The 21,867-nt window shown below is 39.8% G+C and overlaps 1 protein-coding gene across 1 annotated transcript in view; it reads left to right on the top strand.

Moving 5' to 3' along the window:
* stx1b (syntaxin 1B) overlaps positions 1-21,417 on the top strand; it is a 31,329-nt gene extending 9,912 nt beyond the window's left edge. Inside the window, exons 2-10 of the mRNA XM_030793255.1 lie at positions 3,767-3,841; positions 5,826-5,925; positions 10,029-10,103; positions 15,704-15,777; positions 16,780-16,888; positions 17,563-17,636; positions 17,848-17,985; positions 20,094-20,204; positions 21,337-21,417. Coding sequence (XP_030649115.1) covers positions 3,767-3,841; positions 5,826-5,925; positions 10,029-10,103; positions 15,704-15,777; positions 16,780-16,888; positions 17,563-17,636; positions 17,848-17,985; positions 20,094-20,204; positions 21,337-21,417 — 837 coding nt within the window. The remainder of the gene's footprint in view (positions 1-3,766; positions 3,842-5,825; positions 5,926-10,028; positions 10,104-15,703; positions 15,778-16,779; positions 16,889-17,562; positions 17,637-17,847; positions 17,986-20,093; positions 20,205-21,336) is intronic.
* The last annotated feature ends 450 nt before the right edge of the window (positions 21,418-21,867 follow it).

Here is a 21,867-nt window from a genome sequence, read left to right as displayed (position 1 = left end):
AGGAACATAATGGATAGAAAAAGAGGACACTGTGTGACTCCTTAGAAACAATGATTGAGCCAGGGGCTGAAAGCTTCTATTGATTTCTGGAACACTGAATATTTCTATGGCTCCTGTGTTAGATTCCATTACTCCCCTTATGACAATACTGCCTTTTTCTTCATTTCATTCTCCCAGGTGTGTACGAAGAGTGTATTCATGGTGTTTGTATACAGCACTGTTCATGAAAAGTGCTAGATTTTTGTTCCATAATGATGTTTTTGGTCGTTCAGACGTCCTTCAAAGTATGCAAACAGTGAAAATTGAAATTACCTTTGGTGACACTGCCAGTAACGAGCTAAGCTCTGACGTGGCTTAGCATTCCTGGATTTAGCGTTCTTCCAGTAAAAGGCTAGCATCATTCGACGTGATGTCACTTTACCGTTTGACAGTTCCTTAATCCTTGGTGTCCCTCAGTAAAGGGGGGGGGGGGGGTGCTAGAATCATTGCTGTTTTTAGGACAGGACTAGCTGTCTGCTCAGGAGGCGGAGCTGCGAGGCTCTGAGAAAAAGGGTCTCGGTTGAGTGAGGCGAGTGAGACTGTGTGGTTAGAGATAGCGCAGCGTTAGCCGTCTGCCTCAGCAAATGGTAGCGCTAAGATTAAACACCCAACACCGCTCATCCATGTGGCTTAGCCAGCATAGCCAAGTAGCTCATCTCGTCACTCTTTCCACATATTTCTGCAAAACAAAAGCCATTTTATTCCTAACACACACTGACTTGTTCTTATGTCTCATAATGCAAGAGCGTCGGCAGACAGCTAAGCTTAACTGCTGTGTGGCCAGCATGAACATATGAAGAGAACTGGACAACCAGTAACATTTTGGCAGTGACCTCTGGCGTGTCTGCCATTTTGTTGACCGCTACCATACAACATATTGTTGAATTGTCTTTTTTGACCATTTCAAAGTTGGATACCGCTTAATCATTTAGCAGATCATTTTTGTGAGTTGGGCACACGAGGCAGTCAAAGCTGTTTCATTTACACTTTAGGGAAAAAAAGATTTTCACAGGTCAGGATGAAAGTACAACATGGCTGCCACAAAACATGAGCACATCCGGCAGGCGTCTTCCTCACTAAAATTCTCTTTCAGGTAGTCATAGCAACTCTGCCATAAACTAATGTCTTTGACAAATAAATATATTAACATGTCCATCATAAAGGCAGTGTTTAAGGGATCATTTCTGAATCAGAGAACTTGGTAAGATATGTTAGGTGATGCATAATCTGTGAAGGATGGCAGCTCCAACTATGTTAGAGAGAAACTGGGTTCCAAGAAAACAGGTTCCGAAAGATCATTCAAAGACAGATCATAAACATAGTCATATAGTTTATGTTTTTTACTGAGTAAGCCTTTCATTTTAAGTTATTACAGTATTTTTGTTAATGCATTTGTGTACAAATAGCTTTAAAATGTCAGTTACATATTCATATGTGCGTGCACTAAAGCCTTTGCTTCTTTCCGCAACCCCCCCCCCCCCCACACACACACACACACACCCAACCTCCCTCCTGGTGCCATGCTAATACTCAAAGTGCTCTCGCTAATTTATAGAATCGATCATATCGGCAGCGGACTGTGGCGTTTTTCGCCTGGTGTCAGACAGTCTTACCCTTCCTTGCCAACGCCACTTCGCCGGGGCCACTTCGCCGGGCCGCGCGCCATTCGTCAACGTCCGCACACGCTGAGAAACCCCAGTCATCTCTTTATTACTGTAGTGGAAAGGCTGGCCGCTTCATCTTCATCTGTTTCATCACGCTAGGTTGACCTTAATCCTCCACAGTTCATTTTGCATTCAGTCACCTCTAAAATGTATCCGTACCCATGATTAAGATGACAGGGGGGGGAGAGAGAAAATGAACAATACAGGAAATGAGCTGTGTTTCAAAGTCTGAAAATATGAGAAAACTATGTTATTCCAATGCAGTTGTTCTAAAATATATATATATATATCTGTGTGTGTGTGTGTGCGTGTGTGTTTTCCTCAGAAAGATTGGTATCAGTATTATTCAACAAACTAAATTAAATATCAAGCTAAATCCGCATTAATATTCTACTTCTTCTTTCTGACATTTGTCCTTAGTTTGAGGGAACTATGTTACAGTTTTATAAGCCATCTTGTTTTCAGTTTATGCCTGTTACCTAATAAAAAATGAGGTCACAGGCATAAAATATATTTGTCGTCTGTCACCGCAGGCGAAGGGAAAGAGATCGTAAAAGAAAAGAGACAAATAGTGGTTGACCTTCTTATATCTGTCAGTAGATTCATAGAAATAGCCAGAAAAAAACCCCTCAATATAACAGTTTTGATACCTTTGTAACAGAGCCAAGCTTGTCAGGTGGATGGTAAAGCATGTGTGTATCTCCCCCCACCCCACTCACACACACACACACACACACGAAAAGCAAGACAGATGGTGCAGGGGTTAAAGAAACGTCTCGGGGGAAGCGGTTGAGGAATTTGGGAACTTGAACTTGGCTGCATCTTGTGCTCAACAAATTTCCGTATCTACAGTTTCGATGCCATTTCAGAGGAATAACTGAGATGGCTGGATGGTAATAGCCCTTTACACAGAGCAGCCAGCACACGTGGAAAAGAATGTCTGCCCTCCTGTGACTTATAATGATTAATCTTTGGTTAAAATGGGGCTCTTTTTCTTCTGCTGGTACTCGGGTGTTTGGTAAGGTCAGAGGCATCATGAATTCTTCTGAGTACCTCAACGTGACGGCTCAAAATCTGTTTCCTTTTGCAAAGGGCCCAAAATTTGGTAGTCGTTGGAGCTTACAGCAAGCCAGTGATCTGCTTGCACACATCAAAAAACCACAAAGAAATTAGAACTGATCTCAAAAATCAACAATTTGCAGACTTTTGCAGGCTGAAGGCTATTTGGGATCTGGATAGCTTCAGCACAGAGGAGTGGTCCAAGAGCCTTCCCAGTGTCCAAGTCTATAAATCATTACGGAAAGCCTCAAGTCATTGTCCTTTCAAGGAGAGGATGTACCAAAGTATTGAAAACAGGGGCGCTTTATTTATTTATTTGCTTATTTTTTAAAGTAATGATGTATTTTGGGAGTTGTGCAACTTTATCGCTTCCAGTGAAGAATCAACAAAGTAAAACGATACGTGACTTGCATTTTACGTTACAACTCAAGACCGGTGCGGTATTACTTATTTTTACACATCCTTTTGCAGTTTAATTCATTTTTGTCAGGGGTGTCAATCACTTCTGAACATGACTTTGCAGGGTTAGTTCAAACAAGCAACCAAAAAAAAGTGGGGGGGGGGGGGCAAACGGTTCACTCTCGTTCTTTTTTAGCATCCGTCTCCCCTTTGTGTGACGATTTTCATGGTTTTTGAAATGATCGCACGTGTCGTTGAACATATCCGAGAAAGGGCTGACATAAATAAAAGTCAAAACATCTTCATGTTTCACTGTATCCCCTTACTGTAATGTATTAGCGTGTAACCTGTCTACACTCTGTTGCTCACGTGTTTTTGTTGGCTCGTAAAAAATCACCGCTCTCTTACTGCTTGATTTAAGCTTTGTTCGGTTTAAAATTAAAATAAGAGTCTTGACCAAATCCATGCAAAGGCCGTTAAGGGTCTGAGGGATTAGCTTTAAAGATTTTTAAAGGCGGTAATCAGCGCTCCTGTGTTAAACATCACATCACGTCGGAGCTGAAGAATAACTTTTTTTTTGTTTTCTTTTGTCTTTCCTGTTTCAGGCTAAGGACAGCGATGACGATGAGGAAGTTGTCCACGTTGGCGGAGACCACTTCATGGATGAGTTCTTCGAACAGGTGTGTTGAAGTCATGTTTCTTATGATGTTGTGACCAATATTGCCATAGGTTAAGTCAGTTTAAATACCCATTAACACCGTTTTCAAAAATTAACATCAAGCATTTAAAGTTATTGTATTCCTTAATTTTTGTATAGCTTTGTCAGCATTAACCAGAATACTTTCCTAGATAACCTTTATTGATTATTAAACCCCTGCTTCATAAATATTAACTTCATAGCACATCTTAACATCGTAAAGCAATGCTTCCAAAAATGCATTGCGGTTTTTTGACACCATGTGTCTTTTAGGAATATTTCAGATAATTATGAGACAGAGAGGTTTTTGTTGGTGGCCGCAGTTATTATGCGCCATTCTTTTGGCTCTCTGCTGCCCAGTGGGTGAAGCAGAAACTTATCCAACATTGAAATCCCTGGGCATTGAGGATGAATTCATAAAAGTTCTCCTCGGGCAAAGATTAGTGCAAAAAGAAAAGAAAAGAAAGCAAAACATCTGAAACAGATAAATGCAAACACAGTCTGGTATAACCACACGAAAACAAATAAAACTGGATTCTCATTCAAGTTCAGTTGTAGGCCATAGGGATTTTTTTTTTTTTTTTTTTGGTTACGTAAGCAAGTCGGCTAAGGTGATGAGATGTCTACAGCAGCATGCCGTAGGGAGACTGATTTGGGTTAGGCTGCAGTACACGAGCCAAATAAAGACAGTCCAAAGTTCTGCAGTTGTCTGCATATTCTGTTGAGCTCTAAAAAGCACTACCGCGTCACTACACAGCACAACCCCCACCCCCCCCCAAAAACAAATCTTATTTACTGCTTAGTCAATAGCATGTAGGTTCTTTGTTCTTTTGATAGTTGCTGTGTTCTATACACAGGTAAGTTATGTGTTTAACATGATGAGAGTTCATCAGTGTGTATACAGTACATGTCACAACACAGACAGCTCTAAAGTTAGCTAAGGTGTACAGGCCTGCTGATGGTAATGACATATAAATAATGATATTAGAGCCTATGGAAGAGTTATGAAGCATTATAAGTCCTGTTATGCCTTGAACATGAATGACAAATTGAGATTAACATAGGTTTAATTGCAAACTATGTAGAGACTGTAGAGACAGACAAGCTTTCTGAACAGTGTGTCCACCCTTTTAGCACTTTGAGCTTTGAGGACTGTGTGTGCTAGCTGCTAGCCATTTCCCTCTTCTCAAGTACTGGTGGCAACTGACTCAGCAGTTTTCATTTCATAGCTCTCTCCTTCAGTGTCTCGCGTGAAGTAGCTTATACGTAGAACCAGATATTTGTTGAGGCCGTATATATTCACACTGCTCCGGTGAATTTCAGACATTTTCACGGTTGGCTTTTCCAAATGAGCTTATTCGACATGTTCGGTTTTGTTACTCGGTGAAGCTAATCTTTGTGGCATTCGTGCTCTGGGGTAGCAGTAGGGTCGGTATGTTTGAGAGATGAACTGATGAGCCATGGGTTTGCATCCAGGGAACAGCGAGAACAAAGTGAAGAAGTAACAGAAGCGTTCTTTGTTCTAATCCATAGAGGGTTTTACTGCTATAGTTTCCTAATCCGTGGTATTACTCTAAGATGACATCAGGCTCTCAACCCTCACTTCTATTCCACCAATTATACTAATGTTTGCTGACTGTGTGTGTCATGTTTGCTCAAACCAGTATTTCATTACAGTAACTTTGGGTTAACCATCTTAAACAATGCCTATATATCATTAACATAACTTTAAATAATTATCTTAAGCAGGTATTGAAGATTATGAATGTTTTTAGCAGTATGCACACACACGACAACACTTACTGCACCAAAAAGATTCTTTTAGCATTGATGCTAACAGATGCTAGCAAGGTTACTGTTTCTTGCCTCATCAAGACGTAGCATATGATGCCAAAGGGTTTCATGCGATCCAAAGTGTTAAGTCACTTCAAAGAGCTGTTTTCAGCTGAACTGTTTCCTCTTGACAGGTGGAAGAGATTCGAGGCTGTATAGAGAAGCTGTCGGAAGATGTGGAGCAGGTGAAGAAGCAGCACAGCGCCATTCTAGCCGCGCCCAACCCTGATGAAAGTGAGTCCCGCTAACTACCTCATTTCTTTCCCCTGAAACTGTAACCGTTCGCTTTCAGAATTGACTGTGCAAGGCAGAAATATGGCACATTACTTGCGGGAATTGGCAGGGGGGGGGCTTGCGGTTTTATTGGACAGTCATGCTTAGTCATATGCTATTGAATTCATTTTTTTGCTGAGTGTGATGCATTGCTCCTTCGTTTGATTCATTTATACATCTGTATTATTCATAGCGTTAGATTTAGGTACAACAGCCAGCTATAATCTATTGTCAGTTTTAAGATTAATAAATGAGCTCAACTGACCTGAGAAAAAAATGCTCGGTTTTGCTCCACTGACATACATACATACATAAATATCTGGGTTTAGCCAGTTCAAATATTTCATCGTTTACAATTGAGTGGAACTTCTTCTTTGCTTGGGTCTGATCTAAAGAGACCTGACAGGTGAAAGCAATGTGATTGACGACATAGCGAACCAATCAATGGGCTTTGTTGGTTTGTCAGCATTATTACTTATATCCCCTTTGGCGTCATTTCTTCTTCACTACATATGAGTTCATCATTCATGATCTGTGATCTCATTGCTTCATCATTGTTACTTTCACCTGGCAACCATCCAAGTGTGTTCTACCTGATCCTTAAGAGTGTGTGTGTGTGTGTGTGTGTATGTAAGACACAGACTCAGACACACAATATGTGCACACTTACCTAGATTTCTATGGCTAGGATCCAGAGCTCATATTAGCATCCATTGCTCCCCAATCCTTCACTCACTGACCTAGAAGTGCTGACGGGTAAACACAACCAAACCCACTCAGTGCGCAACTGAATACAGTATAAAATATACAGAGCTTACGGAAGGGAGAGGAACCATTTAGTCGATGTATTTTCCACACGTCTAGAGATTATCAATATTTATGATCATATCTTTTAAAAATGTGCATCACAGTCTTAATGACATTTAGACTGACCTGAAATGACTGCACTTCTACTGTACTTCTTTTTTTTTTTTTTTTACCCCACTCAGGGCAATGTTATGGGTAGAAAGACTCAGAATGCCTGTCAAGTAGCAATATGACTGTAAAGCTATACTCGCCTACTGATTGACTTTTCACACTCAGATATGCTTTCATATAAGTTACATATACACACACACACACATATAGATAGATAGATAGATAGACAGACAGATAGATAGATAGATAGATAGATAGATAGATAGATAGATAGACAGACAGGTAGGTACATAGGTAGATAGATAGATATAGATATTGAGATAGATAGATAGATAGATAGATAGATAGATAGATAGATAGATAGACAGATATGCTTTCATATAAGTTACATACACACACACACATATATAGATAGATACATAGATAGATAGATAGATAGATATAGATATATAAGTTATACAAGGTTTTGAACTGGGGTCAGTAGAATTTGCAGTTATTTCCAAATCTTCTACACTAGAAACACTGTTTACGTATCACAAATTAGACATGTGTATTTTAAGACAGTGTCATTCACTTATTTAATCTGTACCACACTATTAACAAATTAATCAAACCGATATCTCGTCTCTGTTGGTTTTGTCTTTCTTCATCATATGGTTTTCGCCATATTTTCTCTCACCTGCCCATATCTGAGCGTGCCAGGGAAAAGCGTGTAGCTCCGCCCACACACACGTGCCTTGTGCGAGTTCTTGCCCAGATTCCTGTAGCTACTCCGCCCACTCCTTCTGGTGCCTATCAGCCCACACAGCTCTACATGTGTGAAAGACCAAACCTACATGCCTCCACCCAAACACCATCATCCATCACACCAGGGACTTCAGCCCACAACACCTCTATGCCTACATATGTTGACCAAACTCGTTAAGCCCTGAACAACTCAGGAAAAAAAGGTGTAATTAGAACAGATATCAGAAAGAAAGCTCTTTTTCTGAAAGCCTTAATCATGTTCACACGCTAAATTTTTTTTTTTTTTTAAGCAGTTCTCAGGTCATTGTTAATGTTTAGATATATGGAAGATCAATGGTACAGAGAAGACTAAGGCTATACGTAGGAACTGAGTGATTGTTTGGATCAGTTTGGTTCGAGTTATTTCTCCTGTTATATCTGTATCTTAAATGAAATCATGACACGTCATTGTCCAGTGACTAGATGCCTTTGTTTGTTCACATGCTTGTTTTGCACTGAGTCAGTCTGTCCTCAGAACAGGGCGACGGAGTTGAAGGCTGTCGTAGCCCTTCCTGCCTTTGACTCCGTGTTTTCAGGATGAGTCTTTAATAGGTGATGTCTGAATGCATTAGATGGTCTAGATTTAGTCGAGGTATAGCAAAAACTCTTTTTTCGTCATTGTGAAACACAACTGACATCTCTTTCTTTTAAGTTTGTCCATCGATTCATTTGAAAATCTGATATGTGTTTGCATGGCCTGTCCTGATTCTGTTTGCATGATTTTCATTGTTTCAGGTTTTCAGTTTTTGCATGCCCTCGTCTAATGTTGCCGGAATGCTCTTTTCTGTTCTTTTCTTTTCCGATCTTTGTTTTTTTCTCTCTTTCTTTCCTTCTTTGTGTCTCCCTTTCCTTTCTGTTTCATCTCACCGTGCTGCATGGACTGTCCCAAGGAGGATAATGGAAGTTGAGTATCAGTCCAAGGTTCCTTTCCTGAGTGAGCCATGCGGTTATTTTGGGAGAATAATAATTGAAGGAGAAGACACTGATAGAATTCTGAAGGAAGGTTCCATTGCCGTGGGAACCAAAGGTTGAACATTCTTTTGGCTCCCATGTAAGATTCCACAGCTGCCCCTGACTTCAATGTCCTCTCCTCCACTTCATTCTTCTGTACAAGTCATGATAAAAAAAACAAAACAACACATTAGTTGTTGTGTAGTTGCATTACACTGTGTTCATTCACATGTATATAACTGTGTAACACAAAAGAGGTTTTTGGTACCTCTGGGTTGAATTTTTCACCAGTTAAGAGCAGACAGACCTGTGTTGGTCGGACATCGTATTACTTGTGTGTTTAATACTCAAAATGTTGCATGGCTTTTGTTTAATGGTCAGACAAAAACAAAGGACAAGCAAAAAGAAAAAAGAAAGAAAAAATTAAAAAAAAAAAAACAGCATGATAAATCTTAATTCACAAAGACTGCAGTGCAGTGTTCCTTAATTTATTTTAAAAATGAGAGAAGTCCTTAATTAAGATTTTTGATCTTCACTTGTTACATTTGCTTGACGTATCACCTGATTTACTAATCGTGATTTGATCACCAAGTTAAGTAAGTACTTGTGTAAACTGCTTAGTAAATTAGTGATTACTTGAATATTGGCAATATCATCTACCTACCACACGGCAATGTTTCCTTTACTTCGTTTTACTCTGGCATGATTCATATGAGACTTGTCCATATCAGTAGCAGTGGCCAGATTAATAGTACTAATAATGTGCGTTTATTTGATTAACTGACAGTGAAAAAGCAAAATTACAGACATGAAGGAGGTGGAGTTGTCATGTTCTCTTCTTTTTCTACTTTAAAATGCCCATAAAAGAAAAACAGTGAGCCATTTTTATGGTAGATAAGACCAGTGTGTGTGTGTGTGTGTGTGTGTGTGTGTGTGTGTGTGTGTGTGTTGGAGATGGGAGGGGGGGATTGAGTGATTAAAAGTGTGAGAGGAGAATATGGGTGTGTGTGGGAGGGAGAGTTGTCCACTGGAAAAAGGCTGAGCTGGTTTCCAGTGAGTGAGTGGCTCTGCAGCAACTGTAAATCAACCTAACACTGCAGCCACAGCCACACACACACACACACACGCACACACACACACACGCACGCATACATACATACACTCACACACTCACACACACACATACATACACACACACACGCACACATACATACACACACACGCACACACACATACGCACTCACAAACACACACACACACACACACATACACTCACACATACACACACACCTACAGGCAGATAAACCCCTATAAACGATAAATAAAGTGTTGTGTGACGCATGTTTCACCTCCCCCCAAATCATCGTTTTTTCCAGACGATAACTGATTTTTGTTTCGTTTTATCTCAGAGACCAAGCAGGAGTTGGAGGACCTCACAGCGGACATCAAGAAGACGGCCAATAAAGTTCGCTCAAAATTAAAAGGTAAAAAAAGAGACTGGGTAAGATAAAAAAAAAAAAAACTGTCGGAGAGAACATTATTTTTTAGCGTCTTTCCACAGTGCACCTTTCATAGGCCATATTACAGTATACACCAAATATAAGATCATGCTATTAGAAATATATCGGCCCACTCATTCAGACTCAACACGTACGTTTGCTTAAAGTGCACATGTTCATAGCAAACAAACGAATGAATAAATTGTGAAAGTATTTACTTTGTCTTAACCATATCTACTCATATCTACACAAAGTCTCAGTTTGTATGTATAATATATGCACAGTGTTTTGTATTTTGGCTTGATTTTATGTATGTTTCATTTATTTCCTTTGACTACGATGCATTTTGTTGAATGTTAAATGTTCTCTAAACAAATTTACATGCATTTACACAATACATGAAAAAAATGTAAGATTTTAAAGGGAACATCTCTACATGTAATTTTTGGTGGCAAATATTACCTAACTTGTACGGCTTTATATGTTTTACATGAGTTCTTTAAATTTGATCAAAGAAATTGTGAAAGAAAAAGAAAAAAAAACATAAATTTCCACTACCCCCTGTAGAAAAACTCAAAGAAGAATAGCATGAAAATGACATGGACGGTTCTCTTTGGAATACCATTAAGTGAAGTGCTAGCCACAGGCTTTGGAGCCAATTTTCAGTGCTTTTTGAATGTAGTGCATGGGTTATGAGATGGGAATGTTTAAATATTAATTTTAAGTGAGTTTCCCCCCCTTGTCCACTACAAGCACTCTGAAGGTACAAGGGTCAGTAGATCATGAAAGAGCTTTTACCCAACAAGAGGTTCATTTCCATGGAAACTGACCTCATTTTTTTTCTCTCACAGAATATTTCTGCTTCAGAAACACGAGTAAAAACCCGTCAAACAGACAACTAACCAAAAAACCTACATCTAAAATGCCAAGCAAGAAAATAATGTTGGTTTTGTCAGGAAAAGAGGTTTTATTTTTATATATGATATAATAACATGAGGCTCCATTTGTATGTTATTTTTAGCTGGCTGTTTTGACAGTTGGCTTAGCCCAGAGCCATTCAAACTATAGTATTCATATATGATCTAAATAACAAAAGAATGCAAAAAATCAAATATCACTGAATTGCAAATGTATCACCCATACCAGTCTTTTTACCAATGTGGTTTTTCACCCAACTGTAGATAGTGGTTTTCATTCAGTAATACTGTATATTAAGCCAAACCATGTCCTCAGCTAGCAGCAGGAGTAAGGTTCAGAGGAAAGTCTGGTCTGCTTAGCACGGAGTGGCGCTGAGACGTCACTTTGCAGATAGTAATTAGAATGTCCTTGAATGTTGATATCACTGCTTGTTCCCTTAGTGACGTGAGTAACATGGAACGTGCTGTGTGGGACATTATCCTAACAAGACTTAAGACTTTATGTCATTTAGTTGTCCGATCGAATTTGATTTAACATGTTTAGCAAACAGCGCTCCTCAATACGTCAGCAGGCGCTACCCTGAATTTTAATTTACTGTGTGACGACGGTCAGTGGTGGGTTTGACAAACGTGATAAGAACTTTTTTGTTTCACAGTACTGGTGTCAGTTTCACCGTCTTACAGTTTTAAGGACTGTTTTTGAAAATGAAAAATTCGTTCTTTAAAAGTAGTACATACACAGCGACTATAACAAATGTAGGAATTTTCAGGCCAAGGCCAAAGGTACAGCCAAGTCGCCGTGACCATATACTCAGTTCATTGATGCGGTAGAGGATAAATAAGGACAGGTTTTTATGCGGTGTCTTGGGGCCTTGCTTTAATGAACAGCAAAGTTATCGCTACGAGCAACGCTAGATCAGATGCTAGCTCGCTGCATTGCGCTGACCTTGAGGGTTCAAGGACAGGACACGTTTAATCCAGATGACCGGCCCATAAATTTACCTTTTCCAGGAATTGCTTTATGTCTTCTATCGCTTTCATGCCTGCCCACATATAACGGACTGGGTAGATAATTGACCTATAATTTCCGATGGTTAACGGTACGTCACGTTTTTATGTAATCTTAATATGCAATTGGACAGGGCTATGCAACACCGTCTGAGCAAGATATCTTGCTGCTTCTTAGCTTTCATTTCTACCAACAGCTTGTTTCTTTCTGTGTTTGAGCATATATGCACTCTTTAGCACTCTTTAGCCATTCACTGACCTACAGCGGCTGATAGAAACCTAAAACAGCCAGACTAGCTCTGATACAGAGCGTGCATCTCTTACACTAGAGTGGCTATTCTTGGTGACTGTCCTCTGTGGCACTCCAGTGCTAACTCCAGTGACGCCGCTGTCAGGGTTTTTTTTTTTTGTCTTTACGCCCGCGGCACCTCCTCGCAGACTGGGCTGAATGTCAGGTTGCATTTTAGTTCAGGCCGGTTACTACGGCGATATGGGCCAAGCCATTGCTCACACTGCCTAACGTTCCATCACCGAAGTAATGGCCACATTGAAACTGCCCTACCTTACTTCACAGTGATCTGAGTAAATATTACGTAATACGTGTTGTAATTACTTTCCAGAGTGCCACAGTTACATCTATTGCAATGTTAAAGGGCAGCGTTTTCTCAGTCCTAGCTTGACTTCATTTTTCATCATCTCTGGGGGATGAAGAATAGAAGCCAGTTATAAGTTGGCACGAGTAATTCCCGAAGGGAAAGACTTAAAGAGCAAATTATGAACTGAATAATTGCATATGTAAGTGATTCAGAGGTGCAATAGTGCAATTCCTCCAAATGCCTTTATGGAAATGGACGTTTTTAGATCTTTAAAGAGCTTAGAAAAATCTTTAGGTCTCAGGGGAGATCCATAATGGAAACCAATTCCCCAGTCGAATCTAATGGACAGAAAAGTATTCATAGATGTGTATATATGCTTCCTCCATCCACTTAGACATCTTCATGTCCTGATCTCATTTCACGATACAGTCATTCAGGAAAGAAAAAAAAAACAACATAACTTTGGACTTCAAGAAATGGCAACTACTTCAGTCAGCCAATTTAACTGACAGGTCACTCAAATCTGATCAATGGTCCCTTTAAACAGGCAAGTATGGTATTGATATTTGCTTAAAGGAACCCTTGGTTTTTGTAGAAGAGCACATTAAGGGAACCTCCTTTGGCGTCATCCTGCTGCCATGGTGCTGCTTAGTCATCATGCTATAGAGAGGGTCACATGGAAACAGGCCAAAGGAATTACCTGCCATTGGAATGGAGTGATCCTCTGTATCTAGCTGTAGGTACTCCCATAGTCCTCTATAGATGAATTCATTCAAATGTTCTAGTGCAAGTACAATGTCTGCAGTCTTCGCCCCCCCCCCCCCAAAAAAAAACAACAAAAAAACTTGTAGATGCAGCAGTATTGAATGACCTTCACAGTTTTTTTAAACAGTGTTGCGCAGTAGATTCAACACAAAAATCATTCGGCCGTTACAAAAAAATGCAACCAGAAAAGCCCCGCTTGTACGTTTAATTTCACCAAGAGATGTTTATTCTCGAGAATATGACCTTGTACTCGTTGTAATAACATGTAATTACATGTGTTGAGCTCATAAGGATGAGAACACAAATCCATTGCACTACACATGGAGCAAGTTTGAAAATTTTAACCCCTATATAGGTACCCCAATACCAATAAAGAATTGTTACATAACTTCCGCATTATGCTTTTTACATGTCAACAGGAGTGGTCTTCTCGTTTGAGTTTTACAGCTATGGTAGAATGAATAACAATACACAAGCACAGCCAGATGTGAGCTTATGTGAACAGATGCTCACATTTTATATGTCATTTGAGGACACTCTCATGTCATAACTGTACAAGGTACTACACGGTACTATATCACCCTGCTACTTCTGAAGCATTTTAGAAATCATCAGAACATATATATATATATATATATCGCGGATGTTTGGTGGAATGCATTTGAATCATAGATCCATCAGGTGCTTAGAAACAATGATTCTCTCCATATTTAATCAGTTATCGCTTTATCAGTTTCTTATCGTTTTATCCTTTTTTTTCGACAGCGTACGTCGCCCTGTGCCTGCTTCCACGTGTTAGCGTGGTCCCTCAGCTATCTTCGTCCAAATCTTACAGCCTTTCATTTGTCACAAGCGTTTAATGTAGGTACGATTTGAAGGCGTTAGCGATCCCACGCGGGCCTTGTCAAAACAGAGTTCGGCTGCGCAGACGTGGTCTGTCACGCAGACGCCATGAGAGTGGAGAATGCGAAGACATGGCGCGTAACCGGTGGGAGGTGTTTTTTTTTTTCGTTTTTTTTTTTTTTGGGCTAATCTCCTTTGAAGTGCTCTCCCTGTGAAGTCCCTTAGCAAATCGCAGTGGAAGCTGCTGAGTTGCACAGTGCCTTTTTTTTTTTTTTTTCCCGGGCCGTTGCCAAGTTTCAAAAAATCTCCCACTCATGCGGTTGTTTCCTCAAAATTGCATCACAAAGACTTTGAAGATTGCGTCCTCGATATCAAAGCTAATGAACTGTGAGGAGATGGATGGATGTGTATGCGTGCTTGTGTGTGTGTGTTTGTGTGTGCGTGCGCGTGTGTGTGTGAGTGTCAGATTAGCCCCTTGGTGTCAACACAAAATTAGCTCAAGTAAAATTTAGAAGAGTGATACCCGTTTTAGGTAGGAAGATAGAATCCAGTCATTTTTGATAGCAATGTAATTTGTTAGTGTAAAACTCCTAAAAGGTAAAAATGCAGAAACACTTTGAATCGACAACAGTAAAGCTACGATATTGGGCTGAAATCCCATGTTTTGTATTTTTGCGTGAGGTCACACTGTCCCCTCGTTCACTTTAAATGACCCCTAATGCATTTTCACGCTCTCTGCTGAGAAAACGCGGGGAGAAAAACTCCACAAACACGAACGCGATGAAGAGCAGAACTTGAAGCGGCGCCTATTTCGACTATGTTTAGCGTTTCGGCGAATGCGGCGTTCCAACCCACCGCTCTCTGCCTCCTCGCCCTCTGAGGGAGCTGCACACGCTCAGAACTGTGAATAATCGTTTGCATAGAAAATGATGCCATAGGCATGGAGGCTTAAATCTGTTTTAGGATTTGGGTATATTTGAGATGTTTTGTGGCTTTCATTCATTCAGAAATGTGCCTCCCATTCTTGTTAAGATATTTTTTTTTTGCCTCTCTTTTAAGGTTTGCCTGAGCACAAAAACGGACTGTTTCTTTCGTAAATATTTGAAAGACGGCATTCAATAGTATAGAAAGGTTCACTAGTATGTAAAGGTTAGACAAGTTCTTCAGTTTTGCCTAAGTAATGGCCATAATGCTGTGAGAGCAGCCTTTTCCCCCTTAATTAATGATCAGAGTTTGATATGGGAGAGAGAGGAACAGGTTTGGGAACAGATTAAGGGCAGTCTGCCCTTAGAAGAGCTAGCATAACCTTCTGTCATGTGTGGAATTGTCTGATTTCGCCAGAGCTGCCGTCTTGGGCTTTTCTTTTCCTTTTTATCGATCTACGTCTTAACCAAGTCTCTCTTTTTTTGTCTTTTTCTTTTTTCTTTTCCTCTTTTTTTTTTTTTGCCTTTCACAGCAATCGAGCAAAGCATCGAACAGGAAGAGGGACTGAACAGATCGTCAGCAGACCTGCGAATCCGCAAGACACAGGTAAATTCGTTTAACCCCCGTCTGGCCTAGTCTACCCCTTGGCCTGGTCTGACACTTTCGTCCTTTTGACTAGTCTTAAGTCACAAAGCATTCACAGTGTACAAGTAGACAAGGAAAGAGCAGAATACAACAGTTCAGTGTTCTCGGACAGCTTCGCTGCATTCTTTCATTGCTTATTTATGACATTACACATATGCTGAGAGACGTGACATTGGGGTTATTTTTTTACGGTCTTATATTTACATATGATAGTAGCCCAGAGGTTTGCACGCAGCTGTAGCTGCACAAGTGGGACTGTACGGTTTTCATCCAGAACGCATTAGCATTCCGCTCCTGTATGTATACGCACCGCATTTTCACAGCTGACGGTTTGCCCACCACCACCGAACGCCGGCAACCGAGATCAGAATTACGCTTCACCTTTTTTCAGCTCCGCGCATGCTTTTTATGCGAAAAAAGTTAAATTCCGAGATGGAATGTTCTGGATGTAAACCGTGATCGTTAGTTGGAATTTACTATATATGTGTGTGTGAGTGTGCGTGTGTGAATATATACATATACGAGTAGACAAATTTGTCGTCTCCTTTTCCTACCAGCCACTTCAGGCAGGAGATCGTTAGTAAATCCACGTCTCCTGTCCGCAAAAAAATTAAGAAAAAAACAAAAAGAAAAACACCCACACATGCATACAGACAAATGCTTACATCTCTTCCTCGAGGCTGACTTGATCATCCTTGCTTTGACCCCTGCATTCATGTCATCAACTCCTCAGTAGCTCCCTCTTCTGGTCAGAATAGGCAGTAATGTGGTAGCAATTGTTTGGAACATCTATATGGGACGAAAAAAACCCACAAAAAACAGTTCTTTATCAAATGATAAGGGAATATGCATTAGTTCTGTTGTGGGACTGCTGACACTAATGCAGTATGACTGTGTGTCTATAGCGGTTTTTCGTTGTTTGACTTGTTTTGTCTCTCTGTTTCTCCGTTGTCTCCCCCCCAGCACTCAACGCTGTCACGCAAGTTCGTGGAAGTGATGACCGAGTATAACACTACGCAGTCCAAATACAGGGACCGCTGCAAAGACAGGATCCAGAGACAGCTGGAGATCAGTGAGTTTTATGGCTCAAACACACACACACACACACACACACAAACTTGATGCAGTTGCACCACTGTCTGATAACACAGATTGGATATGAAATATTTGGACAAGTGTCCTCTGAGGTCTACAAAAATAACTTTGTTGATACACAACATGAAAGAGAAGTTAGTAGTTTCCTTAGTTTCATTTGTGCAACGGAATATAGAAGAACTGTGACGAGATGCTTGTAACGCCACTTACCTCGTTACACACAGAGTTTGAACATTTAGTTCAAACTTAAATTTGTTTTTATTGTTGCTACAATGTGGGCATTGGAAAATATCTTCTGGGTGTCAAAACTGCATCACTGAGAAATTTAACAATGGTATGACATCACTCTATTCTTGCTTGTCTAGCCAAATTACCCAAAGACATGACACCACAGAAAAATGTATACCACAGTTAAGTTTTATTATACATTGTATAGGTCCTATTATATATTTATTATATATTGTTTAAGTTGTTTACTTTTTACAGGCCACCTTAAATGTTTCTTAGATTATGAGTTTTACAAACATGACTGTCGTGTATGACGGGCACTTAAATAGGGTTCGTTGTCATGGTTTTTTCCAGGTCTGTATTTTAATAATCAAGCTGAATTTGTAACTATGTTGAACCACGTTTTTTATTGATTTATTTCAGCCGGTAGAACAACCACCAATGAGGAGCTGGAGGACATGTTAGAGAGTGGAAAACTTGCCATTTTCACCGATGATGTAAGTGAAACTCTCACCCCATGTCAAAACTGCGTCTTAAACACAGTTCGTGGTCCAAATTTGGTCTTATGTTGAACCGAAGAACTAACTCATATTCAACACTGTTATCAACAAGTTGCAAAAACCTTTAAGGACACTGAATATTTCTCGACCTTCATCCCCATATGGGTTTTTTTTTTTTAATTATTTCTATCTGTTGCTTTTCTCCCAGATCAAAATGGACTCCCAGATGACCAAGCAGGCCCTGAACGAGATCGAGACCCGACACACCGAGATCATTAAGCTGGAAAACAGCATCCGTGAGCTCCACGACATGTTTGTCGACATGGCCATGTTAGTGGAGAGTCAGGTAAGGACGGCACGCTGGAACCCAGCCAGGAAACGAGTCTCAAAGACCTCACAGCAATGTCTTCACAGAAACCGTGAGGCTGTCCAGAGAAAGCATCGGTTTGGTTACGAATGCCGTGTGTATGCATATGTATGCATGACGCTAAAACTGCAAAATTATTTTACATTTTCAGGATTACTGATTTACTAGCAATACCAGCAATATTGCTAAATGCTAATAACAGAAGATAGCAAGATTCATAATAATTTCCATCGTAGTAGAAAAGTAATACTACTTAATCAGTTCTGGGCTACATAAATACTCTAGCTACTGTACAAAACTCAACTTGGTTCATTTAAAAAAAAAAAACTAAAAAAAAACCCTGTGAGTCTGGCAAGCTCAGTCAGTGTTTGTGATGTTAGTACGCTGACATGCTAGCAAGTTATTCACATAAAATATTTATGGAATATTCGTATCTTATTCGTGTCTTAGGTTTTCTGGTTAGTATGCAGGGCCTGTATTTTTATTTATCTCCCTCAGTAAATGAAATCTCTGTCCGTCCGCAGATGGAAACTGTGTTTATGGGCTCTAATTCAATACTGCTTAAATAAAAGCTAAATGTTTGTATCTTCCAGTGGATGTCAAGTTACAAGGCGCATTTTAAAATAGTGCATTAGGAGCTATAAAGTTTTTTTTTTTTTTTTTCTGTGCAACTAAGAGTCCATTTTGTTCCAATAAAATGTTGTCTTGCAGCAGTGGTTAAGGATTTGTTTTATCATGACTCTGTATGACCAGGGCAATATGAATAAGCAGCTGCAACTCCATGTTACAGGCGGTACATTCACCAATAGAAAATGCAGCAATGCACTGAAAAGAACATATGTGTGTGTGTGTGTGTGTATATATATATATATATATATATATATATATATATATATATATATATATATACACAGCCCAAACTTTAACAAACATATTTTTACTTGTACGAATACATGTTACGAATACATGTTCGTAATTGTGGCACATCGTTTTCTCTTGGTTTCTGCTGCTTTATAAACCTGCATTAGATTCAGTGTAAAAGTGATCAGAGATTAATACTAAGCACGTAATAGCCTCAGTGCTATTTTATCACTCACTGCTTGTAGTTAATCTTGGATGATTATCCTGTGTTTTTTGCTCCGTAAGGGGACTAAGTGAGGGCTCTTAAGAGGGTTAAATTATCGTATGTGTCGCTAAGAAAGCATAGGCAAAGTGTACCTTTTTGTGGGGGCAGGTGGGGGTTACAGTTTGCCACTTTTAAGTTGAAGAGTCTTAGAACTGTCACGAAAACAGAGGTTTGGTCCTGCGGTTGATGATTTTGACATGAATCTCCATGCAGTGAAAGTCAGACTGATAACACCAGCATCCTTTTGGACGAATCATTGTGTAAGAATGACTTACACAAACGTACAGTTTTCTTTCTCCTTTTTTTTTTTTATTGCTGACTCATGCTAATTGACTGCTAATTGCTAAGTGCAAGGTTTTAATTCTAAAATTAGCATTTGCATTCATTAAAATCAAGCGTTTTGTTTAGTGACCGAGCGTTGGCTTCCACTGATGCCACGAATCTCTGCTAACAAGATAGAGACTCTGGTGTTAGTGAAAATTCCTGAGCATGGCGTAATACATCAGATTGACCTAAATTAAAGATCGCCTCTGGGCAAGGGGGGGGGGGGGGGGGGGGGGGGGGGGGGGGGGGGGGAGATATGGCTGCTATGTTTAGCACATGTACTACAAACCATGAGATGGGAGCAAGAGATATGACTTTTCATCATACGGCATGTTAATCTAGCTCCCAGGTGTTCTTCCCAGAAGACAGTAGTTCGAGTACAACTTATCAATCTTCATTTATTACAGGCTGTAATGATGTCATAGTGGGGTTTGATGGGTCAGTATGTGTTACCGCTTCAGATAGATGCCGTGAAATGTCGTAAATTTACTGTGTGAAGAGGTTTAGGTTTATAATGTACCTGTGTATTAACTGCTGTTGCTTGTTCAATGCACATTAAATTGCACAAGTGTCCCAGTGTTATTTACAGCACCGTTTTGGTTTGTTTGGTTTTTTGTTTTTTTTTTTTCATTTTTAGGGAGAGATGATTGACAGAATTGAGTACAACGTGGAGCATTCCGTGGACTATGTGGAGAGGGCAGTGTCTGATACCAAGAAAGCGGTCAAATATCAGAGCCAGGCGCGCAAGGTAAGACCCGGTCACTCTCGGAGGCTCCAGCACCGGCTGCTGTAGTATGACTGTTATTAGCGGAGCTGTTTGTTCCTTTCCTCGCGTCAACAGGGCGATGAGTTTTCCCAAGCTCTTTTTTGTATCTGTAAAGTCGTCGTCCTTCGGCGGGGGGATGATTCAGTGCGTTTTGATGTCGCTCGTTAAGCGATAAACGCATGACGGTAGCTTAATGTTGTCCATTAATCTTTCTGTTACGCCAAATGACGCACATGTTCCTCTCAGCCTTTAGTAGATGGATCACTACAGAACCACATGTTGTCATTTGGTTGGACCAGATTTAAACAAAAGGAACTTAACAAACCAACTGATAATGTTTAGGTATAATAATAAAAAAAAAAAAATCAGGTAAATTAGAGAAAAAAATAAACACGTCTCATTGGTGTTACACCGATAGCCCATTAGTCCAGTGGTTTTCTGCAGCAGTTCTCTCTGTGGTCCAGAACATGCATGTTCCATTCTACTATCACCTTAACTACTGACCGAAGCATTTACAGATAAAACCTTTACTCCTGTATGTGTCACTAAACCTGATAAATGTTTTCCCCACATACTCCTCATATGTAGCAAGAATTTTATATAAAAGGTTCTGTTACGAAGAACCAAAGTGCAAGCTGTACCGTGTCAATACAAACTCAGTCTCAGATGTGAGATACATGTCTAACAGCTAGTATGATATGTCTAACAGCTATTATGATATGTCTAACAGCTAGTATGATATGTCTAACAGCTATTATGCAAATCAGTCCGTTTGCCATCTATGGACAATTAGCAAATTAGTGAATTAGACTTCATCTGTCCCTCCACCCAGCTGGACTCTGTATAATAAGTCAAAATATAAAATGCACATTGCAAAAAAAAAAAGGAAACAACATCTCAAACTTGCCCCAAATTAGTTCTGTTGGGTACTCTTTTTGTTTTGTTTTTTTGTTTGGTTTGGTTTGGTTTGGTTTGTTTTGTTTGTAAATGTCCTCAACAAGTTAATAAGGAGTGTTCAGAAATCGTCTGTGACGGCGTCTGTATTGGTTTTTTGGGGGGTTTTTTTGGGGTTTTTTTTATAACACAACTTCTCTGCTTTATTGTCTCTCTGCAGAAGAAGATTATGATAATCATCTGCTGTGTTATCTTGGGAGTGGTCTTGGCTTCCACCATCGGAGGAACTCTGGGCTTCTAGACGACAACGAGGAAAGACGAACAACAAGAAAGAAATATATCGAAAAAAAAAAACAAAAAACAATACGAGATAAGGAAACTGCTATAAAAGAGGTTGGGTGGGGTTGAAAAAAAAACAAATAAAGACAAAAAAACAAAAAAACAACGACAAAAAAAAACCACAACAACAGACATTACAAAAATAGCTGACTAAATACATAACATATACAAGAAGAGGGTATAAACATAATATTTACAACTGTACGTGTAAAGGTTTTGAACAGCACACGGGTTAGCTACCTGTAAAGAAATACAACATGCGTTTTTTTCTTTATTTTTTAAGCGTTTCTTTCGTTTTTTGGGGGGTCTCCAGGACAGTGCCAGTGACTGCTAAATTGTTTGAGTTCCAGCAATGCAAGGTTTTCAAGAATGACATTTTGGCATTTTAATGCACTTAAACTGCAGACAAGAG

Source organism: Chanos chanos, chromosome 16 (genome assembly GCF_902362185.1).
Source record: "Chanos chanos chromosome 16, fChaCha1.1, whole genome shotgun sequence".
Classification (NCBI taxonomy): Eukaryota; Metazoa; Chordata; class Actinopteri; order Gonorynchiformes; family Chanidae; genus Chanos; species Chanos chanos.
The sequence above is the reverse complement of the archived record's forward strand: the minus strand, read 5'-3'. Positions and strand labels throughout refer to the sequence as shown.